The 23,573-nt window shown below is 40.6% G+C and overlaps 1 protein-coding gene across 9 annotated transcripts in view; it reads left to right on the top strand.

Moving 5' to 3' along the window:
- Window positions 1-292: 292 nt before the first annotated feature.
- The window catches only part of ncs1b (neuronal calcium sensor 1b), a 34,646-nt gene continuing 11,365 nt past the window's right edge, over window positions 293-23,573 (top strand). Inside the window, exons 1-6 of one of the 9 annotated variants that reach the window (XM_028456511.1) lie at window positions 299-476; window positions 987-1,080; window positions 2,843-3,125; window positions 3,194-3,322; window positions 10,136-10,160; window positions 22,873-23,011. In XM_028456511.1, coding sequence (XP_028312312.1) covers window positions 3,259-3,322; window positions 10,136-10,160; window positions 22,873-23,011 — 228 coding nt within the window. In that variant the 5' untranslated portion in view covers window positions 299-476; window positions 987-1,080; window positions 2,843-3,125; window positions 3,194-3,258. Of the gene's footprint in view, window positions 477-986; window positions 1,081-2,665; window positions 3,126-3,190; window positions 3,323-10,135; window positions 10,161-22,872; window positions 23,012-23,573 lie in introns of those variants that run through there. The other 8 variants (XM_028456510.1, XM_028456516.1, XM_028456513.1 and 5 more) reach the window with 8 other exon arrangements.

Genomic DNA, 23,573 nt, shown 5'->3' with positions numbered 1-23,573 from the left:
CAGGTGGACATGAAGACGACAAGGACACTTTCTACAGTAGCGCTGCCAGGAATAAGGAAGATGTAGTGGTGCTGTTAATGGATGTAAACTGGAACTGAATTGAAATTGAGCCTGGTTTTAAATGGGAAGTTTCTTTCACAGCATGGGTGTGAGTTAAAAAAAAAAAAAACCTGATTCTAGATGGTAGCTTTTCGTCGCTAGATTTCGAATAAAATAATTTTTTTTCTTCTGAGAAACTGACCTACACTGAAAGTCGGTTTGCACCAACTAACACGTGGCAATGATGCCAAACAAAGGACCAGTGTGTATGTGTGACCAATGGTACCGCGACGTCAGAGTGTCGGCCGGCAGTCACGTCACCCTGTGACGGCGGCAGCAGCCGCAGCGCACGGCGTCCGAGCAGCAGCGAGCCGCTCTCTCTCCCCGAACAACAGCGGTGTGACAGCGTCTCGTAGAGGGGTCACCAACCGGCTCAGGTAAACCCACGCTTCGCTCTTTGCGTACGGTCTTTTTGATCACACTAGCAGCTTCTTAAAACAGTGTATATATACACGTATAATAATGGCAAGTATTGACGCTTTCTACTGTAGCTATAAACTGTGTTGCTATGGTAGTGCCAGGCAACATCCCACCTGCTGCTGCCTGCGTTTCTCCTGTCAGCAAAACACATCAATATGTGTTTAACAGAGTAATAAAACTGTGCCTTTTATTTAAAAAAGAAACCTACTTTTAAATATGTATCATTGTTTGTGAAGAAATATGTTTTACTTGAATAACAGTTTGAAAACGAGCCCTTGAATGACCAACTCTTGTTGCTCTCATTCCTTGTGCCTGTTGGCTGGGAATGGCTCTCGAGTGTTTTTCCACTCTGCTGCCCATTTTTTCCTGCCTCTTGGGGGAAAATATTGTACCAGTTTCCACCAAAATGTTGGATATCCCAGAATGCACTCTTTCAAGCAGCTTTCTGTCTTTTCTATTTTTAACAGAGTCTATGTAGGACCCAGGGAGCTCCAGGAAAAGCTGGTGATCACCAGCGTGGCATCCCTCAGAAGCTCCTCGTCTGCTGTGGGTGCAGAGAAGGTGCCCAGTCACTGCTGTGTTTTACTGCTTACTGTGGCTTTGTCAGTGGCTGCTGTGGTCAGGAGTCAGTGTATGCCGGCACTGGGCTCCGTAGTTCAACCAACTCCATCATCCATCCCTGGCTGCTGTTACAGAAAGGAGGGAATCACCCTGCTATGCTGTCACAAGGCACAAATAGGAGAAGCATCATTATGAGTCAGAAAACTGTCACTCAAATCTGCTTGTATGTGTAGGAAAGAGCCCAGTGTTTATTTTAGGAGCAGCACCAGATCTCCCTCTTGCTGTTCAGCTGGCATCTCAATCCTGAGAACTTTTGGCACCTTTGTCCCCCATAAATTATTTAAAAAACTAACCACAAAAAAAACCTTTATAGAGGGTTTTCACGGCGCGTCATCAACTGCATCATCAACCCGGCAGTCGCCATTTTGGAGATAAGCAGCAGGTTTACAAACAGCACACAAATGAGCAAATCCAGAATTTTGAGAGGAAATGGTGAACTATTGCTGTGTTTTTGGCTGTACTAAACGGTCAGACTGTGAAAAACGTGGAGTTTTATCGACTGACAAAAGTTATAACAAATCAGGGAGAACAATATCTGCATTTTGACGTCAGTAGTTCTACATCAGGAGAGTAGTGGCATGAGACGAGCTCACCGTTGTTGCACCAGTTGTTAATGATGTATATGCAAACACCGTCACCCTCATCTCCTGTCTTGCATTTAAATCCAGCTTCAGGTAGTCCAGTTTGTTCTCCAGGAAGTGGACATTAGAACGCAGGATGGAAGGAAGCGGCGTTCTCTGAGGATTAGCTTTTAGCTTGGTTGCTAGACCCTCTCCTGCTTCCAATCACACCGCTTATGTCTCCTCCGCTGGCGGACACCGCTGGTACAAGGCTCCGCTGCTCCACAGGTCGCTGGATGTAGCCGGCGTAGCAATCTGAGGCTCTAGGTCCAGAGTAGTTGCATCTAACGGACTGTAACTGTTTGACTTGCCTAAATCTAAGATTGCCTGGCGGTCGTATACTCTTTTAGAGTAACTACGCTGCAGGTTCACTGTGAAATTATTAGAACTGACTGAGTTATCTGCCGATATACTGTATAATATCCGTTGCTAACGCGAGCCTCTGCAGCCACAGCCAACCTCCAAACTTCTATAAGATTTAAGATCTGTATGGGCTTGGTGAACACATAATAGACGGAAGACTGTCGAGGTCGTCATTGATCCAAGCCAAGAGAGCGCATCTGCACCATCAATAAACTGTATTTTCTTCAAATATCGTACCTTTTCCTGCAGACCAAGTCCTTTCCTATATGCCTTTGCATCTATCATGTATTTTGAGGAGCTTTTCTGTGATTTATCCATCACAGAGTACACCTTTGTGAGACTCCAACATGTAGTGTCAACAACCGCTTACCTCCAGCATGGCCGCACATTTGGGTTCCTGCCCAGAAAGTGACGTCGGTGAAGAACCTTTATACCTTAACTGTGATGTCTACATGAATCTTAAGGATTAAAGTTAAGTCTCTGAGTGAGAGAAAAGCGCAGTCGGGTGCATCTACATAAGTCAAGCTCTGTTCATTGTATTGTAGTTGACGCACCTTTTTTTTTATCTCAGCATGACAAGAGAGAGGATTCTCCATAAACTCACCCATGCTGTAGAGATAGTGATGGGAAAGCAGGGGCGGGAGGAGTGAGGAGAACAGAGGATGACAGAAAGGGAGTAGAGTGCTTAACCCAGCCACTGTGTGACTCTTGTTTCCAAGGATGAAGGTAGCAACACAACCCAACGCCACTCTTCGCCCACGGACCGCTGTGAAGAAATGAGGTGGACACACAGGCACTCAGCAGCTCTCACATAAGCTCGACAACCAGCTCGCTCGTCTTCACAGGCCCCCTAAGGTTCAGCTCATTTCTCTGGAGAGCCAAGGCTGAAAACACGACCACAGCAAGAGGGAAATGCACACAAAGATGGACTGATTTTGCTTGAATGGGAATTTTCCTGACTTTTTTTTTTGGTCTTTTTTGGCTCTAGGGAAAAACAAAAAAGTGAGTTTTTGATTTTGCTCATGTCACTACAACTAAACTGGCCCATGTTTCTTGCATGTTTTCAGCAGAGGTGAAGACTCATGAGGGGATAGTACCTGGAGCTGTATTTTAGTGTGGACCAGAGCTGAAGATCATGGGCAAATCAAACAGCAAGCTCAAGCCAGATGTGGTGGAGGAGTTGACCAGAAAAACCTACTGTGAGTAACATCAGCTTTATGTAAAACCATTTATTTTTTTTTTGCTAACCTTTATTGGAATTTACAACAATAATACTACTCAATAGGTGGCTATGCTGCTGCCGTTTTTCATTTGGCTCCCACTGTGCACCACACATGTCTTACACTAAATAGTTCTGCCTCAGAGCGTGTATCAGGATTCAGCATTTTTCAGAGCATCAACCGAACACCACTCTCTAAAATGCCAGCTGAGAACAAGCCCTCTATTTCATTTTAATTTACATTTAAATGTTGCATTCCCAACTGTGATCGCTTCAGGTGAGTCAGAAAGTGGTAATCAGCTCTCTGACTGCATGCTGAGCATAAAACTGAGGTAGCTGAGTTTCTGAGGATGGGGGTTTTCCATTGTGGATTCAAATGTCTTTATCGAACAATAATTTTCCCATGAATGTGGGAATTCTACTTGAATTTGTTCAGTGTTTGAAAAAGAATAACACATACATATATCACTTAAAGGAGGCAGTGTAATAATCAATTATGAATAAAAAATGAAGCATGGTTAGGAAACGAGGAGAGATTGGTGTTATGTTCAGTTCTCCCTTTTTATGTAATTTGTGGTTGAATTGTTTTATGCTTGTACAGTTTCAATGCTTGTTTTTGAAAGGAGCTTATAAATAAAACGTGTTAGATATTATTATTAAAAGTTCCTCTTTCACCTTTTTTTGTGTGTTTTTATCCAGATTTCCTACTTGATAGAATGTGATCCTCCAATCCTGGATTACAATGTATTTTTACCACCTGTGGTGTTAACTCAGGACACATGATTCATTTGTATGTTATTTCTGGAGCTTCGTTTCATGATTAGCCTTTGAACAGGGCAGGTGTTGGTGGGGGTAGACACATCCACTGGCTGCTTAATGACAGCGTTGTGTATGTGTGTGTGTGTGTGTGTGTGTGTGTCTGCATGCGTGCATGTGTCATGCTCTCAAGTACATAACCGAGGAAGGCTATTGCAACAGGAAATTGCTGTGCAGGAGGATGAGGCATCACGCTGGGCTGGACTGCTTCCCACTGGCCTTTACTCATTCTCTTCCCCCCTCTCGTTGTGTGTTACCCTTTCACCCTGGATCTCAAGCTTTATCCCCCTAATTGCCCTCTTTGAGCACGGAGTGGAATAGTATAATTAGGATCTTATCTGGTTACCATCGCTGAGAGGTGCAAAAGGCCTTCTCCCCCTGTGTGATCCTCCTCTTTACTCGGTGTTGCTTTCATTCAGATTCTTTTCTTTGATTTGCTCTGTCACTCTCTTTCTCTCCATCTCAAGAGAGATGCTGCCATTTTAGTTGCCATTGAAAGCTTTCTTTTGGTTTTCACAGACGGCAAATTCAGTCAACATGTCTGGGTCTTTTTGCGTAACCGGTCGAAGAGAGAGGATGTGGTTTTCACTAAATAATGGCCTGTGTGTTGAAAGACGAGCAACACAGCTCGCGTAATTAGACAGTATTGGTTTAGTGAAAGGCGGGATTATGTGTCCTGTTGGATTCATCAGCGCAACATCATTTCAATCCAAACACAACAATAATCTTCATGTTGACTGGGAACTTTCAATTTGCATTTCTAGTTTTAGAAACTTTAACAAATGTAATTCAACACACAGATACTTATTTTTTTGTGATCAACTTTTTTTTATTCATGTTTGGTTAGTAATTACAGTCTAATTTGTAGTTACAAATAGTTATATTATGTACACTTTCCGCCCCCCCCCTCCCCTTTTATCCTGCAAGTCCATTCTCCTTGCGATTGGAATATTGATATATTTACACAAATTACTTAAATACACTTAGGGGCGGATTCATTAAAGGTTTAGGGGTATTAAAACATGTGTGCAAACGTCACTTCATGTGCTAATAAGTGGTACAAACCCCAGGGAATCAGGACTGTGCGTCTTCAGCGCAACACAATGTGCCCACAATCCATTTTAGCGCACTTCCCTCTGATGAATATATCAAGTAGGTGGATCTCATAAGGGGCGAAAAAAATGGGAGGAGGAAATGCAAATGAATGAATGCAGTGGGTGTAATGTCATTCATCAAACCTGGAGCTGTTTGCGGTGATTGTTTTAGCACCGAAAAATAGTACGACTGACAAGCAGGTGCAAACACACACACAGAGATCAACTGCAGTAAATGTTGAAACAAAACACAGCGGAAATAGAAAAAAAGACTCCAGTTGACCTTTCTAGTATAAGAAAATAATTTAAATAAAACAATAGTCAATATTAACATCCACTGAATAAGAAAATGCAGAGTAAAGTGTGTGTGTGTGAGAGAGAAAAAGCTGGACACCCCAGCGGCGCGTGTGGAGTCCAGTGGCTGCGGTACAGAGAGGATGCAGTGCTTGGAGATCCATGGATGTCACTCTGGATGCACAGCTCCAGGGAGCTCTTGTGTCTTTCTCTCCATGTCTTGACCGTACAACTCTTGTGTCGCATTGATGGCAGGAGCATCAGGCCAGAATCAGCTGATCAGCTCCATAATTTACGCAGTGATGGCACAATTTTGTTCACAAATGAGAGTGTGCGTGACAAGCGTTGCTGTGGAGCTCAGACCTGCTGGATGATGGTCAGTAGATCATCTTCAAATGGTGCTGATGGAATGACTGACAGACTCTGTTGCTGCATTAACTCAGATTAACTCATTCAGTTCCAGCCATTGTCAGAATTTCTGCCCCCCTCAGTGCCAGCCGTTTTTTGAGCATTTTGACTGATTTTTAAAGACCCACAGAATACTTTGTATTATCACAATCCAAATTCTGACACCAGATTCTGTTTGTGACAAAAAACTGAGAAAAACGGCTTTTTCTGAAAAAAAAATATTTTTTTGCTGTAGAGACACTTCAACATTGGTTTCCTTCTATAAAACTACAAAAACAACACTGAGACCGGGCTTTTGATGGCAAAATTATTTTTATTTTGCTATCTGGGTCAGAGTTGAATGGTTTTCTTACATTCTCCACACCACATCTTCCTCTTCCTCCCAGACATGCCTCACTGCTTGCCCCGTTTTTTGATTGTTTTATCTCACCATCGTCACACTGTCAATAGTCCACTTAGGTTCCACACATCCTCTGGTCGAGTGTGCGCTGCTGTGAGCTGGTGGGAACTTCAGCATCAACTCTCGTAGCGCCATTTTCTGTCTCGTAAACTCCTTTCCTCTTCCTCTGAGCTCTGCCCATCACGGGTGATCTCTCATCCAAAGGTGCTCTGAATGTCAAATGAATTTCTGTGAATGCGACCATGTCGGAAATGAACTGAATAAATAAATAAAATAAATACATGTCACCTAATATTTTGCTATCTGGCTCACAGTTAAATGTTTTGCTTACTGTATTTTGTATCTGCCGCCCCCTCCGTCATTCACACAGACGTAACTTCCTCTTCCTCCCGGCACGCAGAGGTGACCCGTTTGGCTCAGTCAGTTGATGGTTTTATCTCACGGTCGCAACATTATCGATAATCCACTCAGGTCCACACATGTTCTGTGTTAGTGTGTGGTGCTGTGAGCTGCTGGATACTTCACAATATCGCTTCATAGCGCCATAATCTCACTCTTTCCTGCTTCTCCCTCCTTAGCTAATGGTAGCATCAGTGGCTAATCTATCATCTAAAGGTGTGTTGCAGCCACCTTCAGGGCACCAGTTGGTCGCTACATCACACTACAGCTTAGATATTGATGAGGGACATCCGCCAAGGTGTCTTTTAGTAATCTTTGTGAAAAAACCAATTGACGTAATATTACGTCAATGGCACTGAGCGTATGGATTCCACAAAAAAACTTTGGTAAAAAAATTAATTATTCATAAACATCATTAATAACAGTTCTTTCATTTCACTGGGTTCTTCTGAACATGAACTGCCCTGAACATGAATGCAACATGAACATTTCTTCTGAACATGGCTTCTCTTGCTACTTCCTGCTGCCAGAGACCTGGCAGCGCTTCCTCTCACATAGCTGAGCTACGTTTGGCTTGAGGAAATAAATTGTCTGTGCTCATCGCCAACCGTTCTCTTCACTGTAGGCTTTGAACGTGACATGATGTCGGTTAATTACTGTCGCTCTTCCAATAAAGTTTTTTTTTTTACTATCCGTCGGGACAGTGGGACATTTGCCGATCATAGCCGATATAAACCATGGGACGCAGCCACAAAGGCGTTATTCCCTGGCTTTTATTTTCTATAATAACCCAATGGAATCAGCTGCACGTTCCAGCCAACACCAATGTTTTGTTGACTATAATCGAGGCGGGTAGGTCCCCTATGAGCCCCCAGCCTCGGAAGCAGGACGGCGGGTGCAAGCTGGCTGGGTGGGTGGCTCCATCGAAGGTGTGCTTCCCTTGGTGATATTGTCAACGCACAATGCTGTAAAGTGCTTTTCATATTACAACAGACTGGGTCCTATGTTACTGAGTTATGTTCCACATGTAGTTTATTCAATGTTTAACAGGTGTTGTGGTTTCCCATAGCATTTGAAGCATCGTTGTTACGTGCAGCTTTCTCTGCCAATGTTCGTCTTTGTTTTCATGTGTTCTGCGTGTTGATTGGTTGGAAAGCTGGGGAAGGGCGGGCGTAAGTGGAGAATGAGGTCTTTCTGCTGGCCTGGCAGCATCTGCGGGCCCAGGGCAGTTCCTGGGCTTGCAGTAGCGGGTTTTTTTTGCACATATACTGGTATACGATGCACTGGCACGCCTTGGGATGTGGGATAAAACTCATACTGGGCTTAACCTTAGACACGTTAATCCCAAATACCTGCTTTAGGTACTACCATTCACTCATTCCCCCTGTTCACAGCCACCACCATTATAGCTAAGCTTCACACTTGTCACCATACTGGCTTGATGACACAACATAATAAGCACAATATATTCTACAACCTCACATCTCACCCTCACTGCAAAACAGTCTATTCTTCCCCACCTTTTCTATTTCCTGCCTTGAGTCTCTCCTCCCTGCTCCCTTTCCCCTCCCCTTCCCCCTCCCCCTCCACTTAGGTGTAACACTGCTCTCCCTTTTTATATCCTCCCTATAATAAAAGATTTCTTACCCTTCCTTAGGGAGGGCTGGTGATGGTCACAATTAAGCAATAAAATAAATCAATGTATTTTATTGCAATAACAAAATATGCATTGCTGTCTCATAATGATTGCACTTCCTGTGGTGTTGACCTTTGACAGCATGTGCAGACAAAAAAAATAAAAATAAAAATAATGTTGTAACGACTTCCATTAAAGACTGATAAACCTTTGATAACGGCTCGAGTCACGTCATTTCAATACAGTATAAAACACATAAAACATAAAATTTTCACATTGTCCTGCGGTCCACAAATTATCGTCGCACGGGCCGCGAGAATGAAACCTCTGTCGTACAGTAATAAGTACAGTACAAAGCAGGTGCTGATTTCCTCCATCAATGACATCCACAGAAATAGCAATACATGCACATTAGCTATGTACAGTACAAAGGTATTAACAAGGTACATGGTATGTAATGAACTTTATACATTTTTCTTACAGTTTATGGGTAAATAATATCAGGTGTTACACTGTGATGTAAATCACAGTGTAATCACATACAATTTTAGTTAATAAATTAGACCAGCAAGAGATATTTTCAGTCTTTACTCCATTAATTCAGGTGGCAGAGAGCTCGAGCTGATACTTTTTTGAATCATTGCACAGGCCTTACATGGAGATATTGGTTATCCTATTAACAACTGCCTAGCAGGATACAGGCTAGCCCCGTGCATTATTAGCAGGATGATTTTGTAAGTTGTCAAAAAGACGATGACACTCATAGTGACAGAGTCACAAGCAGGATGTGTTATCTCAGACCCCTCAGGGGCCGACAGGCTGGTTAGGCTCTGTACTTTCCTACAGTTGGAGGATTGCATTATTGCCTTTTGCACTTGATCCACTCATGTCATTCGTTTTGATATGTATTAAATTGCCTCAGTTTTGGACAGTGTTGACTTTTGAGGGTGATTTAATGGTTGCACGGTTGACAGTCATGAGATTGAACCTGACAATTATGGCCTGAGAATGGGTCACATGATGAGATTCTCAGTGCAATCTATAAGAGAGTAAATTCACAAGCAGATTTCACAAGTGAATTTTATATTCTTTTTATTTGCCCATTTATGTAATAATTCTTCACAGTTAAAAACTACAATTAATGTAATTAGGTATAATAACCACCTGTTGTGTTTGTAAGCCTTTAGCTTTGTACCAGTCACAAGGGTACTGGTAGAAGACACCGTCTACTCTTGAATTTGAGCCATAAATGCAAAATTAATTTAGAATGTGTGTCTCAATGGACTACCTATTTAAAGTAATGTTATTGATTCCCAGACCCTGTTTTCATCAGGAACCCCAAGGACCAGAGAGGCTGAAAATTGCTTTGGTTACTTTAGAGAATGTAAAGAGTGAAGATAGAGGAGTCCTTATGGGATTTGTTGATTAGATACTGGTGGATGACAGTGCTAGTGTGTGCTGCTCTATGCATTGTTCTCCTTTCTTTAGATTTACTGCTGACCTGAATTCGTTGAGTCGTGTGTGTTTCTTTGTAGCTTCGTAGGCTTTCCTTCGTCATGTTTGCTACAAATCTGTCTAAAGAACTTTTCTTTTGCTCCTAGCTGATCAATCTCATCTAGATATTGTTGTTTATTTTTAGAGAACATTAATTCATAAACATAACCCGGGTGCCTCTGTTGTATCGTGTGCTTTGGACAACCGCTGTTTTCATCTAGATGCTAATACGTCTCTTTATTTCTCTTGCAGTTACAGAGAAGGAAGTACAGCAATGGTAAGTGTGTTCAATTATTTTTTAATGAGAATTGTTGCTCTTGTCTTTTAATGGAGCTGACAGATGCAATGCTACAAAGTGTTTACCCAGTGACGTATTTAGTGTTGCTGCCTCTCTGTATGGGTTCCAGCTCTGCTGCTCCGTATACAGGGTTTGAATGTCCATACGTGGATTTACTCTGGTTTCTGCCTTTGAATCGTCATTATGTCCTGGATTTATCACATCATGATTATCATTATTATGATAATTAATTATGATTATTTACTTATCAACAATTATAAACATTAATAGAGTTTAAAATAAACAAGATAAAATCCCAGTGTAGCTATGCCTCATACATCAAAGAATTGAGCATTATTTAAAAAGGTTGAAATTGTAGTTCGAAACACTCAGCTTGTTGACATTTTCATGCATTGCATTGTGGGATCTGGAGTCACGTAAACGAATGCATCAAAGTGTTTTCACTTCATTCTGACTGTGATTCATTTATAAATTTTTTCATCACCGTACAAGAACAACACCATGTTTGTTCTAGTATTACCTGTGATATCTGAATGAAGTAAAAACAGGCCTATGCTCCCGTTTCCACGACTCCACATCCCACAATGTAATGCGCAAACATTTCAACGAACGGAGCGTTTATGGTGGAGATTAAATGCAAACTTTCAATCGGGAATTTAAATCTTTTTCCATATTTTTTAGAGTAAATAATAATGAAGTCCTTGATCTATGAGGCATAGTAACACTTATTTGATCTGATAACAACATTATAGTACATAGTAGCTGGCGAGGACCCTGTTACATAATATAGGCTATATAAAATGATGTCTACCTTATGATGTAGGCTTTATGGGCTGTATAGTGAATGTATGGTGTCCCTTTGTTTCAGTAGAGCCATCAGAGCAAACTTTGCACTCTCATTCCCAAAAGTGAAAGTGTGTAGGGAAATGAAGGCATACTACTTGACTAGAAACATCATATTGTATAAACTCGTGATTTTGCACATTGACCGTCTGTATTTCTCTGCCTGCATTCCTTCCTTCCTGCTTTTGCTGCAGCAACAGTGTTGATTTAGGCCTGGATTGTGGATTTTAATTCTTGATATTTTCGAAAAATAATTGTCTGTTCCTTCCTGGGGCGTGGGCTACTCTGCTAGGTTTCTCCGTGTTTGTGATTGATCAGACGCTGCTAACTCCTCCCCTTTTATGTTAGCGTGCAGTCAGGCAGGATGGAATCACCTGGCTTAAAGCGGCTATCTGGAGTTTCTGAGAGAACGTCTCGATGCCTCTGCCAATTTACCAGAAGTTACGCCTCTATGTTTGTGCACGCGCATTGCAATACATAACTACAAAAACTACACGTTGTTAGAGTGCCATAACTTTTGATTAAAACATGTTTATTACCTGTCCATGAGAAATGTCACCAAACCCTGATCTGTTTGCGATCCTTTTAAAAGCAGCAAGTCCCTCTACCTTTGAAAAGCAGCTCCAAGATAAATTCTGTTGCGGTCACAAAGATGTTTATCCACAAGCTTTGTACCCGAACTTTTTTACTTTTTGGCAATGATGCAATGGGTAACTGGAGTTTCGGAGCGCTCCTCCTATGCTGCTCAGTGATACCTGTTTGCTGTTGATGGTGCACTCGCATGCACTTTATTGACAGTGGCCCGCTCCAGGAAGTCGAAGCCTATTGGCTGGGCGAAGTCGGCGCTTTCTTGCATTTGTATAGGGGTCTATAGGACAAAGGCGGGACTTTTATTCTTTAATGTATATGAATGACAACCGGCTGTAGACCATAGTAAAAGACGAGTTAGGTATTTTTTCGTTTTTTCAAAGGAATTATACATAACAATAAATTACTCAGAAATTTTGGATATCAGCTTTAATTTAACTTGTTGATAACCAGCTTCGTAGTACTGCTGCTCTGTAACTGTGAATGTTTGGTTAGGTGAAAACTGCTAACAGAGAGATATCCCGGATGTATTTATTGTGCTTTGTAGTTCAGGCCTCTTATGAAAACTTATATCGACAAAGACATTTGTGAAGTAGACTTAGATAGAAGTCTTTGTGCTGTGATAGACTAGCATCCTGTTTAAATGTTGTTGGTACGAAGGACACATGCATAAAGGAAATAAGTAATATACAAAGTTGGTTAAATATTATCACGGTGATCCATTTTGAAATGATAAATATGATCATGAATAATTGGAAATTATTAAGGTTTGTTAAGATACCTCCCACATGTCATCAGAAAATGTCATCAGAAAAGTGGTAGTACCTTGACCAAACTAAATAATGAAATCCTCTTTTCTATTGTCATGAAACTGAAGTTATGTAAAGTCAAGGTTCTCGTCTGCATGTTTTGAGGATGGAGTGAGAGTGAAGAGAAAGAGACAGCAAATATTCTCAAAGGTGATCATTACAGTCAACATTTTATATCCATACAGTTTAAGTGCGCAGTGGTAGAGGAGCTGATGTTGTTGACCTATGGAGCTTCATTAGAAGTCGTCTCCCTGACACTTTATAAAGACAACCAAGTTCTGAAAATAGAATCGTTTCTCAAGCTCTGCTGTGACCAACTGACTTTTAAGGCTGATAATACTGATACAAACATGACCATGATGCACTGCTCTCCAACCTATTTGGCACTGTTTTCAAAAAAGAATGTCCAATATCAGAAGAATGGCTGGAGCATGAGGATGTTTCCCTTCTAGGCGCAATGGCTTTATTACATAAAAGGTTACAGATTAATATCCTCATAATATAGTTAGATTAAGCATTTGTAGTCAGCCTTGGTTGCATCAATAATCGTTGTGCAATCAGCAATTATATTTTTAATATGTAGATGTAATATGAATGTAAAAAAAATTACTAACTTCAACCTGGAGAAATCTTGGACTGAGGTGGGAGTGATCAATATTCTAAACTGCAGTTTGTTGTTGTTCCTTAAAGGGGCAGTATTATGAAAATTTTACTTTACAATAGTTTTGGTACAGTCAGAGCTTAATTTGGGCCAGATGCTGCCGGAACAGGATTCGGCACCTCCCAGATTTTTGCTTTTAGGTGTTTAATTAAATTTTGAAGTACAGCTGTGTCTTTTTTTAGTTGAAACCACTGGAAATTTTATTGTAAACACAAAATTTAAAGTAGACAAAACAAATGAGTAAGAGAGTGGAAAGTCAAGCCACGCCTCCACGATACATTTAAAGCAGCGGTCCCCAGCCTTTTTTGTCCCACGGACCGGTTTAATGCCGGACAATATTTTCTCGGACTGGCCTTTAAGATGTGGCCCAAAAAAAAAAAAAAAAACTGTAATTTTCTAAATATAATAATAAACATGAATCCTCTGAGTAAACAACTTTATTAGCAGCGTCAAGGTTAAACATGCCTTCAACATAAGATATGCCACAAAAACAAATATAAAGTTTATGAAATATACAACTCACCATTGCTTCTTTCCGTCTTGTTCATACTTTTTTTTCGTTCAAAATACTTCAAAGGCTTGTATTTTAATGCAGAATGCTTGGTCTCCATGTGGCAAAACCTTTTTGAAGGCTTCACTGCCTCATTAGAAAGCCAGTCGCCGTGTATTATGCATAGCAGGCTTGGTGCGTGGGAACTACCTGTCGCAATAAATCCATATTTCATTTAGGACTCCTAGTATTGTCTGTTATGCAGCTTTCTTTTTCTTTGAAGTCATCTTCTTCTGTCTCCTGACTGGCTCTTTTCCTCTGCACAAAGACACTTGTTTTTTGTTAATTTTGCTATCTTGGAGGTTTCACTTTAGCGGTTATTTCCCAGATGGAGCATCCCCTTGAAGATGTGCTTAAAGGGGATGCTCCAGCCGGTGACCGAAGGCAGGCATAGACATTGTATACGTAGACACCGCATCGACTGTGGAGGCGGTGGAGGCAGTGGTGCATGGACATTATGACAGAAAGAAGAAAGAGGTATTTCTCAATCTCTAAGTAGAATTATTCGTTCAATTTTGAACTAATTTCCAAACTGTTTAATTTTTTAAAAAACGTCACACATGTAGCTATGATACAAGGTGCTTGGATACATTTAAAATGCTGGTTTTAGTACTTAATCTTCACACCCAGATCCTTGAATATTTCAGTTCTTTGACTACAATAATTAATGATGATGATATAGTAATAATAGTAATGGTTAAATTTATAATAATGCAATGAGAATACAAGTAAATATAATATAATATAATATAATATAATATAATATAACTGGCGCCCTGTCCAGGGTGTACCAATGCCCAATGAGAGCCAGAGATTGGCACCGGCATCTATCTATCTATCTGTCTGTCTGTCTGTCTGTCTGTACGTACAAATCTCGTGAAAATTGAGTGATTTATGACAACTTCAATAGTGTAAACACATCATTCCTCTATAAATGTAATGTACTGTAGGAGTGATTGCCACCGGTTCAAGATGGCCACCCTGTTGAAGCACCGCTCTAGTGGGCGGCAGCAGTCGATGCGACGTCTACGTATTATGATGTCTATGGAGGCAGGCAGAGTGAGGGATAGACAGATGCAGCAGAGAGAGACTCAGATCATAATTACAACGGAAATAATGTAAATGATGTATTCTTTCTGTGAGAGCCTGTACTAATTGACCGGTTACAGTCCGCCGCCCGGGGGTTGGGGACCTCTGTTCTAAAGGGTGATTTTGTGCAAAAACAGTTTTCTCTGGATTTAAAGCCATTAAGTGAAGCTAATCCTGAGGTAAATCAGTCAAAGCTTGTTTTTGTGGAAATTGCAGATCAGCAGCAGCTGTTAGCTTAGCAACTAGCAGCACCTGTAGCGATGATGCTAATGCAGGAGAACCTACCACCAACAGACAGGACACAGGAGGAGAACTGTCCAGGTAACATGAGGAGGACTTAGGGAGACTCAAGATGAGCTGCGACTCTTGGTTTATGAAAGACACGGCAGGCCTCGGCTGAAAAAAGTTGGGAAGATACAAAGTTCTCCATGGCTGTTTTTTTTTTTTATTTGTCAAATAAAAGATAAGAATGCATTTTTTTTCCCATTTACTGCTATGCTGCTGATTCATTAGAGGAGTTATGGCCTTATGTTGTGGGTGTAAAAGTTTTAGTGTTCTGAAAGTTATTGACCTTTGTGGCTACATTAGTGGTGATTTTTTGCTGTCCTTGTTGCTAAAACACAGCAGTTTGACAGCTCTCACTCACAGAGTGAGAGACGGATTCTCCGTAACGGGTGATTGTCCGTGCATCTTTAACACTGATTGGTTGTTTGTGTTCACGTGATATCAGTGGTCCATTTAGTTAGCAAAAGGCGCTGTAAAAAATCTATTCCATGACATTTCTGTCTCTCTTAGCGCCAGAACAATTCCCGGCGTTTGCTCCGGGACCTAATGATTTACAAATGAAGCACTGGATACAGTGATCATTCAGAGGGCCAAAGTTTCCTCCCTCCCTTGTTATTATTGTTACTATTGTAAAAACTGAGCTCCAAATGGGCGAGTTGGATTTTTCCACCAATATTACGTTGTAATGTGGAAACTCCTCCTCCTGACAATCCTGGCTCCTCCTACCTTATAAGAACGTGACCTCCTCCCTCTCAAACTACCTCATAGGTAAAACAAACACTGCGTTTTAATATAGAATATACATTATACTTTATTGTCATATATGTAAAGCTACATACACAAAATATGTTCAGCCACGGTGTAGCATCCAGGGAGCAGTTAGGGTTAATATTAGGGACTGATCAACACCCCACAGTGATTGACCATGGAGATTAGAAACAGTGAGCTTACGATTAAAAGCCTGCTGCTCCCTTAATCACTAGTCCCTTTATCCACAGATAATATATTTACATTCAGTATATAGTGTATATAGATATATCTTCTTGCGCTCAACGAAGGTGGATGCTTTTTCTCTCTTTCCCTCCTACCCTTATCTGCCGTGCTTGTTCCTCCTTAGTCTTGTACTGTCTTTTGTCAGAATCTAATAGGGGCCTCTCTCCAAAACCAAAATTATGGATTTGATCAGCTTGTCTCTCAATGCAATCGACAAAGTTTTTTCGAAAAAAAGAATTGGCCAGGGAGAACCCGCCTGTCCTGATGGAACATTTGCTGCCAGATACACGATGCACTCTTGGGGATGGAATAGAGGATTGTGTGCCTGTCTATCCTTTTCATTGAGGACTTAAAGAGGTCTACATAATTTGAATTATGATAACAGGTATGCTGATGATTGAAGCTGGTAGTTTTTTGATTTATTGCAGTCTGAATAAAGTTGGCAGCTGTTTGGGGAAGGCTGCCCGTCACGACTGATGGCGTGTGTGGAGTGTGCGATAGAGGAACACAAAAGCAAGCAGGATGTAATTTCTGAGCTTCTACGCAAGATGGAATCCAACTTGGAGAAGTTGACAGCCCGGCTTGGGAATTAATGGCCACCATATTTGATATACTGAGAGCCAGAGAACTCAAGGCTGACAGAAATTGTGTTTGGCCTGGCCGAAAACAAATTGTTATCTACATTGGCTCCCCCAGCTGCCTCAAGGCTGGCTAATCTCTCTATTCTCCAGGATGTTTGTGCAGAATGATGCTCCGTCCCCTCCTCGTCTCCCCATCACCGCTACCATCTGGGAACTTCATCAGATCTCTCCAAGATTGTTTCCACATCCTCAGATGTAGAACTGTGAGAACAGTGCAGAGATGAAGCGATCAGGCTCACTCATGCACACACACACACACACACACACACACAAACTCATCTACAATCACTTCCTTGACTCAACACCTTCCCACCCATATGTGTTTTGTCCTCAAACTTTGTTGTTTCAATTGTTGTTACTGTGGGGTTTTTTTTTAATTTTTTTTTTCCTAATTCTACACTGTTCCCCTCACTAATGAGGCATAGTTTGGGACCTGCCTTTTTCCCCCCATCTTCTCACCTCCTGTTCTCCACTTCTTATTTAAGAAATACGGGGTGCCACCCTTGTGGCGACCCACAGTTCTCCCGCCCCTGTCCTCACATGTTATATGTGATTGTCTTTTCATGTTTCTTGAACGGGATGAAACTGAAACTTAATATTTTTGCTGTTTTGCTTTGTAACATGTGCAATGATTGACTGATTGATAATTCGAAGTCCAGAGTGAACACTTACAATTAGTTTCATTTTTAGTAGCCGTTATATCACCTCATATAGCCTTTGACATGATCTGATGTGTTTGTGGCCAAATGTGACGTAGCGGTAGAACAAAACAAATGATTATCACCTAAAATTTACTATTCCTGTGGTTAGAAGAGGAGAGGATGACAAGAAAGTGACTTAGCAACTCTGGTTAGTGTTTGAAACAGCTGATTCAGATGACTGACTCCGCTGCTGCTGCCTGAAGCACCCTGAAGCAGCGTTGTCGGACTCAGAATCACAATAGCTGCTTAAATAGCCATGTGTTTTACTGTAATGTGCAGTTTTTTGGCTGAAAATAATAACAATAGTGTGTGGATAGCAAAATAAAATTGCCATGGTGATCAGCTGTGGTAGGGAGTCTGCATCTACAGACATGCCTACTCATGCATATGCATGAAGACCCCAAAACAGCCTGTTTTTAGAAGCGTCATGAAAGTGACTTTTCAGAGGGCTAAAACTCAGGCAAATAGGCAAGTTTAGGAAAATAAACCTCAAATACTCTGTTGTTGGGATTCTTAAGCAAATGGATACGTGTGAAAACTAGCATCATACTGGAATTTTAAGCTTGATTCATCAGCTGCTGGGACAGGAATAGGAAACAATGTATTCATTGTTGTAGAGATGATTAAAGTGTTTACTTTTATTTGCTTCATGTTGCTTTCAAGCGATTGCTTCCATGAAATCGTAAACACAAAAAAAAAAATATATATATATATATTTCAGAGGAGGAGAGGCGCTATAATTTCATGGTTACTCTTCTTTATGTTCACACATGGGTTTCCTTGCTTCGATTTTGCATTGCCCAACCTAATCTCCCATGCAGGAAATTAGCTCTGTTCTTGAGATCCAGCTAGTTGCATTTCAGGTGCGCTGTTAATGATTTTACTGAGGGAAGGAGCCAGGCCACATCAGCAGACATAGCACTACAGTCGACCCCAGCATTCAATGTCACTGGGCATCAGCAGGTCCTGAGCCTGCCTAAACACACCTCTACCCTCTAAAATCCGTTCTCCCTTCTGCTCAGCCTGCTTGCTCGCCATCATTCTCACTGTCTTTCACAGAAATCTTCGCATGAGTCCTCACTTTAATATCAGCAGTCGGTCATTAGCATGGATGAGTGTGAAGGATGAGAGGGAATTTCACCAGGGGAAATGCCAGATGGCATGTGAATAGAGTACAGGCGCAGACACAGAAGGGTTAGAAGGGTTTGATAAATGTCTTTTTTTTTGTGTCAGAAATTTCCCCCTTTTTTGTTCTCAACAGGAACATCATTAGTATGCTTAGGTCTAAATGAAATCAATAGCAAAATGCCATAGTTCAGTTCTGTTCTTGCTAGCCAGACAGAAATAAAAAGGGCTCCTAGGCGGCTCTTTAGCAAACCCGCCAGTCATTGCCAAGGCACAGTAGCCAGTGCCAGTAATGAGTACTTTATCTTTAATGCTGGCTCTCCAGTGGCGTCTAATAAACACTGTTACAAATATGCATACACACAGTGCACGACGCACCTTCACAATAACAATAACCAACAGTACAGACTGACTGTGTTAGCATTATCGTCACTACATAGGTCGTTTCATGGCAGTTGAAATTGATTCTGTTTGCCTGATAAATATCCAATGACGCATTCCTCATTACAGCAATAAGATGCTTACTGTATCTACTGTATCACTGCCTGAGTGTGCACTGCTTTAACAAATGCTTTTACAGTAATAATGTTTAGCCTATAACTACATGCTCAATTTATTTGATTGTTCATTTACAAGCTGTATTGTTACTTCATCTATCCAATCATCTTCTTGTGTGCTGGGGCCAGAGTACCGGTATATCTTTATATATAACAGGTTGCCAGCATCTAAATATAGACATTTTGAAACAGACACACAATTACTCTATTCACATTCATTCTAATTCACACCCACAATATTTCCTACCACTCACACCCTCATTAAAACCCATGCAAGCACAAGGAAAACATGCAAACTCACCACAGAAAACAATGGAAGGTACCCTGAGTTTATGTATTCCAATACAAATTTTGTCCTACTTTCATTATTGAGACATCACACACAACTGGACTGTAGATTTACTAATAAATAATGTGAAGTTCTAATAATTGCATTGTAAATCAATATGTCCATCAAATACTCTAAAACTACTCCCAAAAATTCTTTATTATTATTAATTATTGTCACGTTCTTTTAAATTCATATATTGTAGTAGTTAAAATATATATATTATTATAAAATAACACGATACAGTACTTTTGAATTCTTTGTTAGATTTTTACTGCAACAATGTCAACAACAATAATAAAACGTAACCAATTGATATAAAGTTAATATATTACTTGAAACCACTCCAGACTTGTAAGTGTATTTGACAGGCTTTGTGTGATGAGGTGCTTTAAGATTGTCTTTGCTTTGCTGCATTTCTGTCCTTACTTTCTCTGTTTAAAAGACAAATCTTTTTAATGAATGCAACAGCATCACTCGCATGCAATGCTGAGTCACCGGATCGCTGAATCACGCGTCATTTTGAACACAAAAGGCAGCCTTGAACAGGTAACAAAGCAGCACTCGAGGGATTCAGCTTTTCAAGTTGAGTGACTCAGTGGAAAAAGGCATCTATATAGTGAATTGAGCAGGTACATCAGATTTAAAGCAGACTGAAACAAAAAATTAAAAACAAAAATTAAACCCCTATTATTTAGACTAAATAGAATTTTTTTGTCATAATACTTCATCAACCAAATTTTAGCTGCTAAACCAACCATTCCTACTCTGTCTTTCTTTATATATATATTTTTCATTTCAATGACATTTTAATGAGTTGGCATTAAAGTTTAGTGTGTGTCCTTTATTTTGTTTGGCTCATTTACTTAAAATTACTATTACTCTGTTCATCATTAACATTACCTTTACTGTATCTAATAGACATGGAATGGAAATGTATTTGTAACATTTTACCACACAAGTCTTCTAACCAAGATTGAACATAACATGCTCCCCTGAGCACCAGACTATTTTCTAGTCTGGTGCTCAGGCGAGCTCCTCGGGTTGTTGCTTGGGGTTCACTTTTTTTGTAATCCATTTTTCCGTAACCACAGGACACAGGGATGCATTTACTTTAATTCACGTTCAACTGAAAATAAATACAAACAGCAATTCTCAATGTTTTTCACCCATCTCCAATTGTTCTAAGAACCCCAACAACATAGTATTTTAGTTTTTTTTTTCCCAAATAGGCTGTTTTGGGCCTTCATGCATATGCATGAGTAGGCGTAAACACACACGCTTCTTCAGCTTGTGTGTTAATCACAGCAGCCGCAGCAGTAAATCATTAACAGTCTTCCTTCTCCTCCTCACCTCCTCAGAAATAGTCAATTTAAAATGATAGTCCATTGTTTTGTCCAACCACTGCATTGCATTGGGTCACAAACACGTCAGATCATTTATCTTTAACTGGATTATCTATATACAGAACTTAGAGACATTAAAGATCCCATATCATGCTATTTTTCACCCATCTTCATTTGTTCAAAGAACCCCAGAAACATAGCATTTGAGGTTTATTTTCCCAAACTTGCCTTTTTTCCAGAGTTTTAGCCCTCTGAAAAGTCACTTTCTGTGCAACTCTACACAAACAGGCTGATGCATATTCATGAGTGGGCGTGTCTATAGACGGGGCACTGACTTCCCACCCACTCCGTAGCCAAGCTCATGCTGCTTTATAAACACGAGACAGAGCGTGGGGGCGGGGTGTTTGCCAGTACATACATACACTGCAGAAAATGCATAAATTGCACTGCACGAAGTACGCTGAAATGCTTACTTTCATGGGCGTGTCTGTTTACATGTCAATCATGGCTTCCTGGAGACGCAGCTTCTCCAGCTCAGTGCCGCATCAAATTCGTCATCAAACTGGAGCGAGGTGTTTGGGTTCGCCCTGCAGTAAGAAAGGAGCAAATCCCCCTCTAAATAACGATTGAGGGAATCAATGAAAAAACACTTTGGGTATGTGTGTGAAGCCCTAATAGCACTTTATGTTTAAAGCACAGAAAAGTTGATTTAGCTTAACATGGGCCCCTTTAACTGTGATATTAACTGTAATATCAACCTGCCTTCATTATGTTTGTTTTACTGTGAGGTAGTTTGAGAGGGAGGAGCTCACATTCTTATAGGGTAGGAGGAGCCAAGATTGTCAGGAGGAGGAGTTCCTGCGTCATGACTTCATAATGCAAGAAAATTCCAACTTGCCCATTTGGAGCTGACTTTTTACAAAATGTGGAATAACAAGGGAGGGAGGAATCATAACTTTTTCTACTTTGGCACTCTGAATGGAACTAAAGGAATGTATATTAGTGTAGCAAAACCATTATAAAGTGAGTTTTTCATAATACGGCCCTTTTAAAGCCTCACAGAATATGACCCTTTCTAATGAAATATCTTAAACCAAATAAAATGACTTGTGGCTTTGAATATCAAGGGAGGAAAAACCCTGTCCTTAACTGTAAGGATGGACAGAGGAATGCTTGGGATGTGTCAACTTCTCATTTTATATTTTGCTTTTTAGTTTTGTTTGCAGGATTTATTCATTACAGTTTGTCATGTGTGCTCTGCAGGTTGAATATCAATAATGGTATATTATACTCTACATTAACATTATTCAGCTCTGAAATTTAAAGCCTTCTTCTTGTGGGGAACTGTTTTCCTCTCTGCTGCTCCTCAAAGCATCTCCTCATTTCTTTGAATATACAGAGCAGAGTTTCATTATCTCCCAGCAGATTACAGATAACAAGTTTAGGAGGGATGGGGAGTCAGCGTGATGTGGAAAGGATTGATCTTAGTCTTTAATTCTGTCAGAGGGCTTTGTTTCTCTTCAGTTGATTTCAGGCAATGAATTTTTTTTAACATTGTAATCAAGCATTGAACACAACACACACTGTTCCTCCTGTGACCTTTATTCAGTTTGGCCTGTGACCATATTTCACTTCAGTAGAGATAATAGATTATGTCATTATTTTCCTCCCTTTGTTCATTGGACATGTATTTGTGTGTGTGGAAATGATCTTCCTCTTTGCTCTCTGATCTGACTGAGTCTAGTTGAAGCTGGTCTGTTCCTTTATAAAGACAAACAGGGGAAATATACTGCACATGGCATTGTTAATGAAATGCTTCTATTTTTAGACTAATAGAGATGTTAGGTTGGTCTCTGCATTTGCTATTTCCAGGAGCTGACGGAAACTCTACTATCTATCAACCGTACTTATTGTCAAGAGAGGAGCACAGAGTAATTTAATTAAAGTTAGCCACCCTGGACTATAGCTATCGGATTAGGCTGATAGTCTTCTCTGTGAATGAGATGGATGGCTTTGCACTTGTGATCAAGCTTTTAAAAGGAATCAGCGATGCTTACTATAGAAGTGAAGAATAAACTTTTATTAATCTTCATTGTTGTCCCATCTTGTCTTGATGATACATGACATGTAAAAAAAAAGTATTACTTTTAACATGTCTTCTGATTGATTTTTCAGGTATAAAGGCTTCATCAAAGATTGTCCGAGTGGGCAGCTGGATGCCTTGGGGTTTCAGAAGATATACAAGCAGTTTTTTCCTTTTGGGGATCCCACCAAGTTTGCCTCCTTTGTATTCAATGTGTTCGATGAAAATAAGGTTTGTGCGTTTCAAATGTCAATGTGTTAATTGTCGATACTTGAGGCTTACGCATGTTGTAATACTTAGATTGACACTTCATTTATCGTCAAATTACTTACAAAAATCAATGCATACAACAAATAGCTGTATTGTTAAAGTTCTGTATGAGAATGCATAACTTTCACTTCTTTGTATCTCAAGACAACTACAACTTAGATGTTAGAGCAACTCTGCCCCCACTGGTTACTGGCAGTACTGCTCAGTTTGGTCCCTGATGCTGCATTCACGCTGAATGCGCCTTTTGCGGCACCGGACGCATCTGCCGCACGAACGTTACGCATGTGTCGCAGGATCAAAAAATGTCCCCATTCGCTTCACATGTGCATCTGAAGCGAAGCCCCACCCATCAGGGACACATCCAACTCGGTGAGTTTTACTACCTGCTGCAGCGAGGAGCTGCGCTCCTTTTTCTCCTCTCATAAACATAAACCACCAGTGAAAAAAGACGTTGTGATTAGCGGCTAATGCTATCCTAGCTCAGTGTCGACTTTCAAAGATGAAAACTACAGAGAGAACTTTT

The sequence above is a fragment of the Gouania willdenowi genome, chromosome 9 (assembly GCF_900634775.1).
Source record: "Gouania willdenowi chromosome 9, fGouWil2.1, whole genome shotgun sequence".
Lineage (NCBI taxonomy): Eukaryota > Metazoa > Chordata > Actinopteri > Blenniiformes > Gobiesocidae > Gouania > Gouania willdenowi.
Note: the sequence above shows the minus strand (reverse complement) of the source record. Positions and strands in the feature narration are given on the sequence as shown.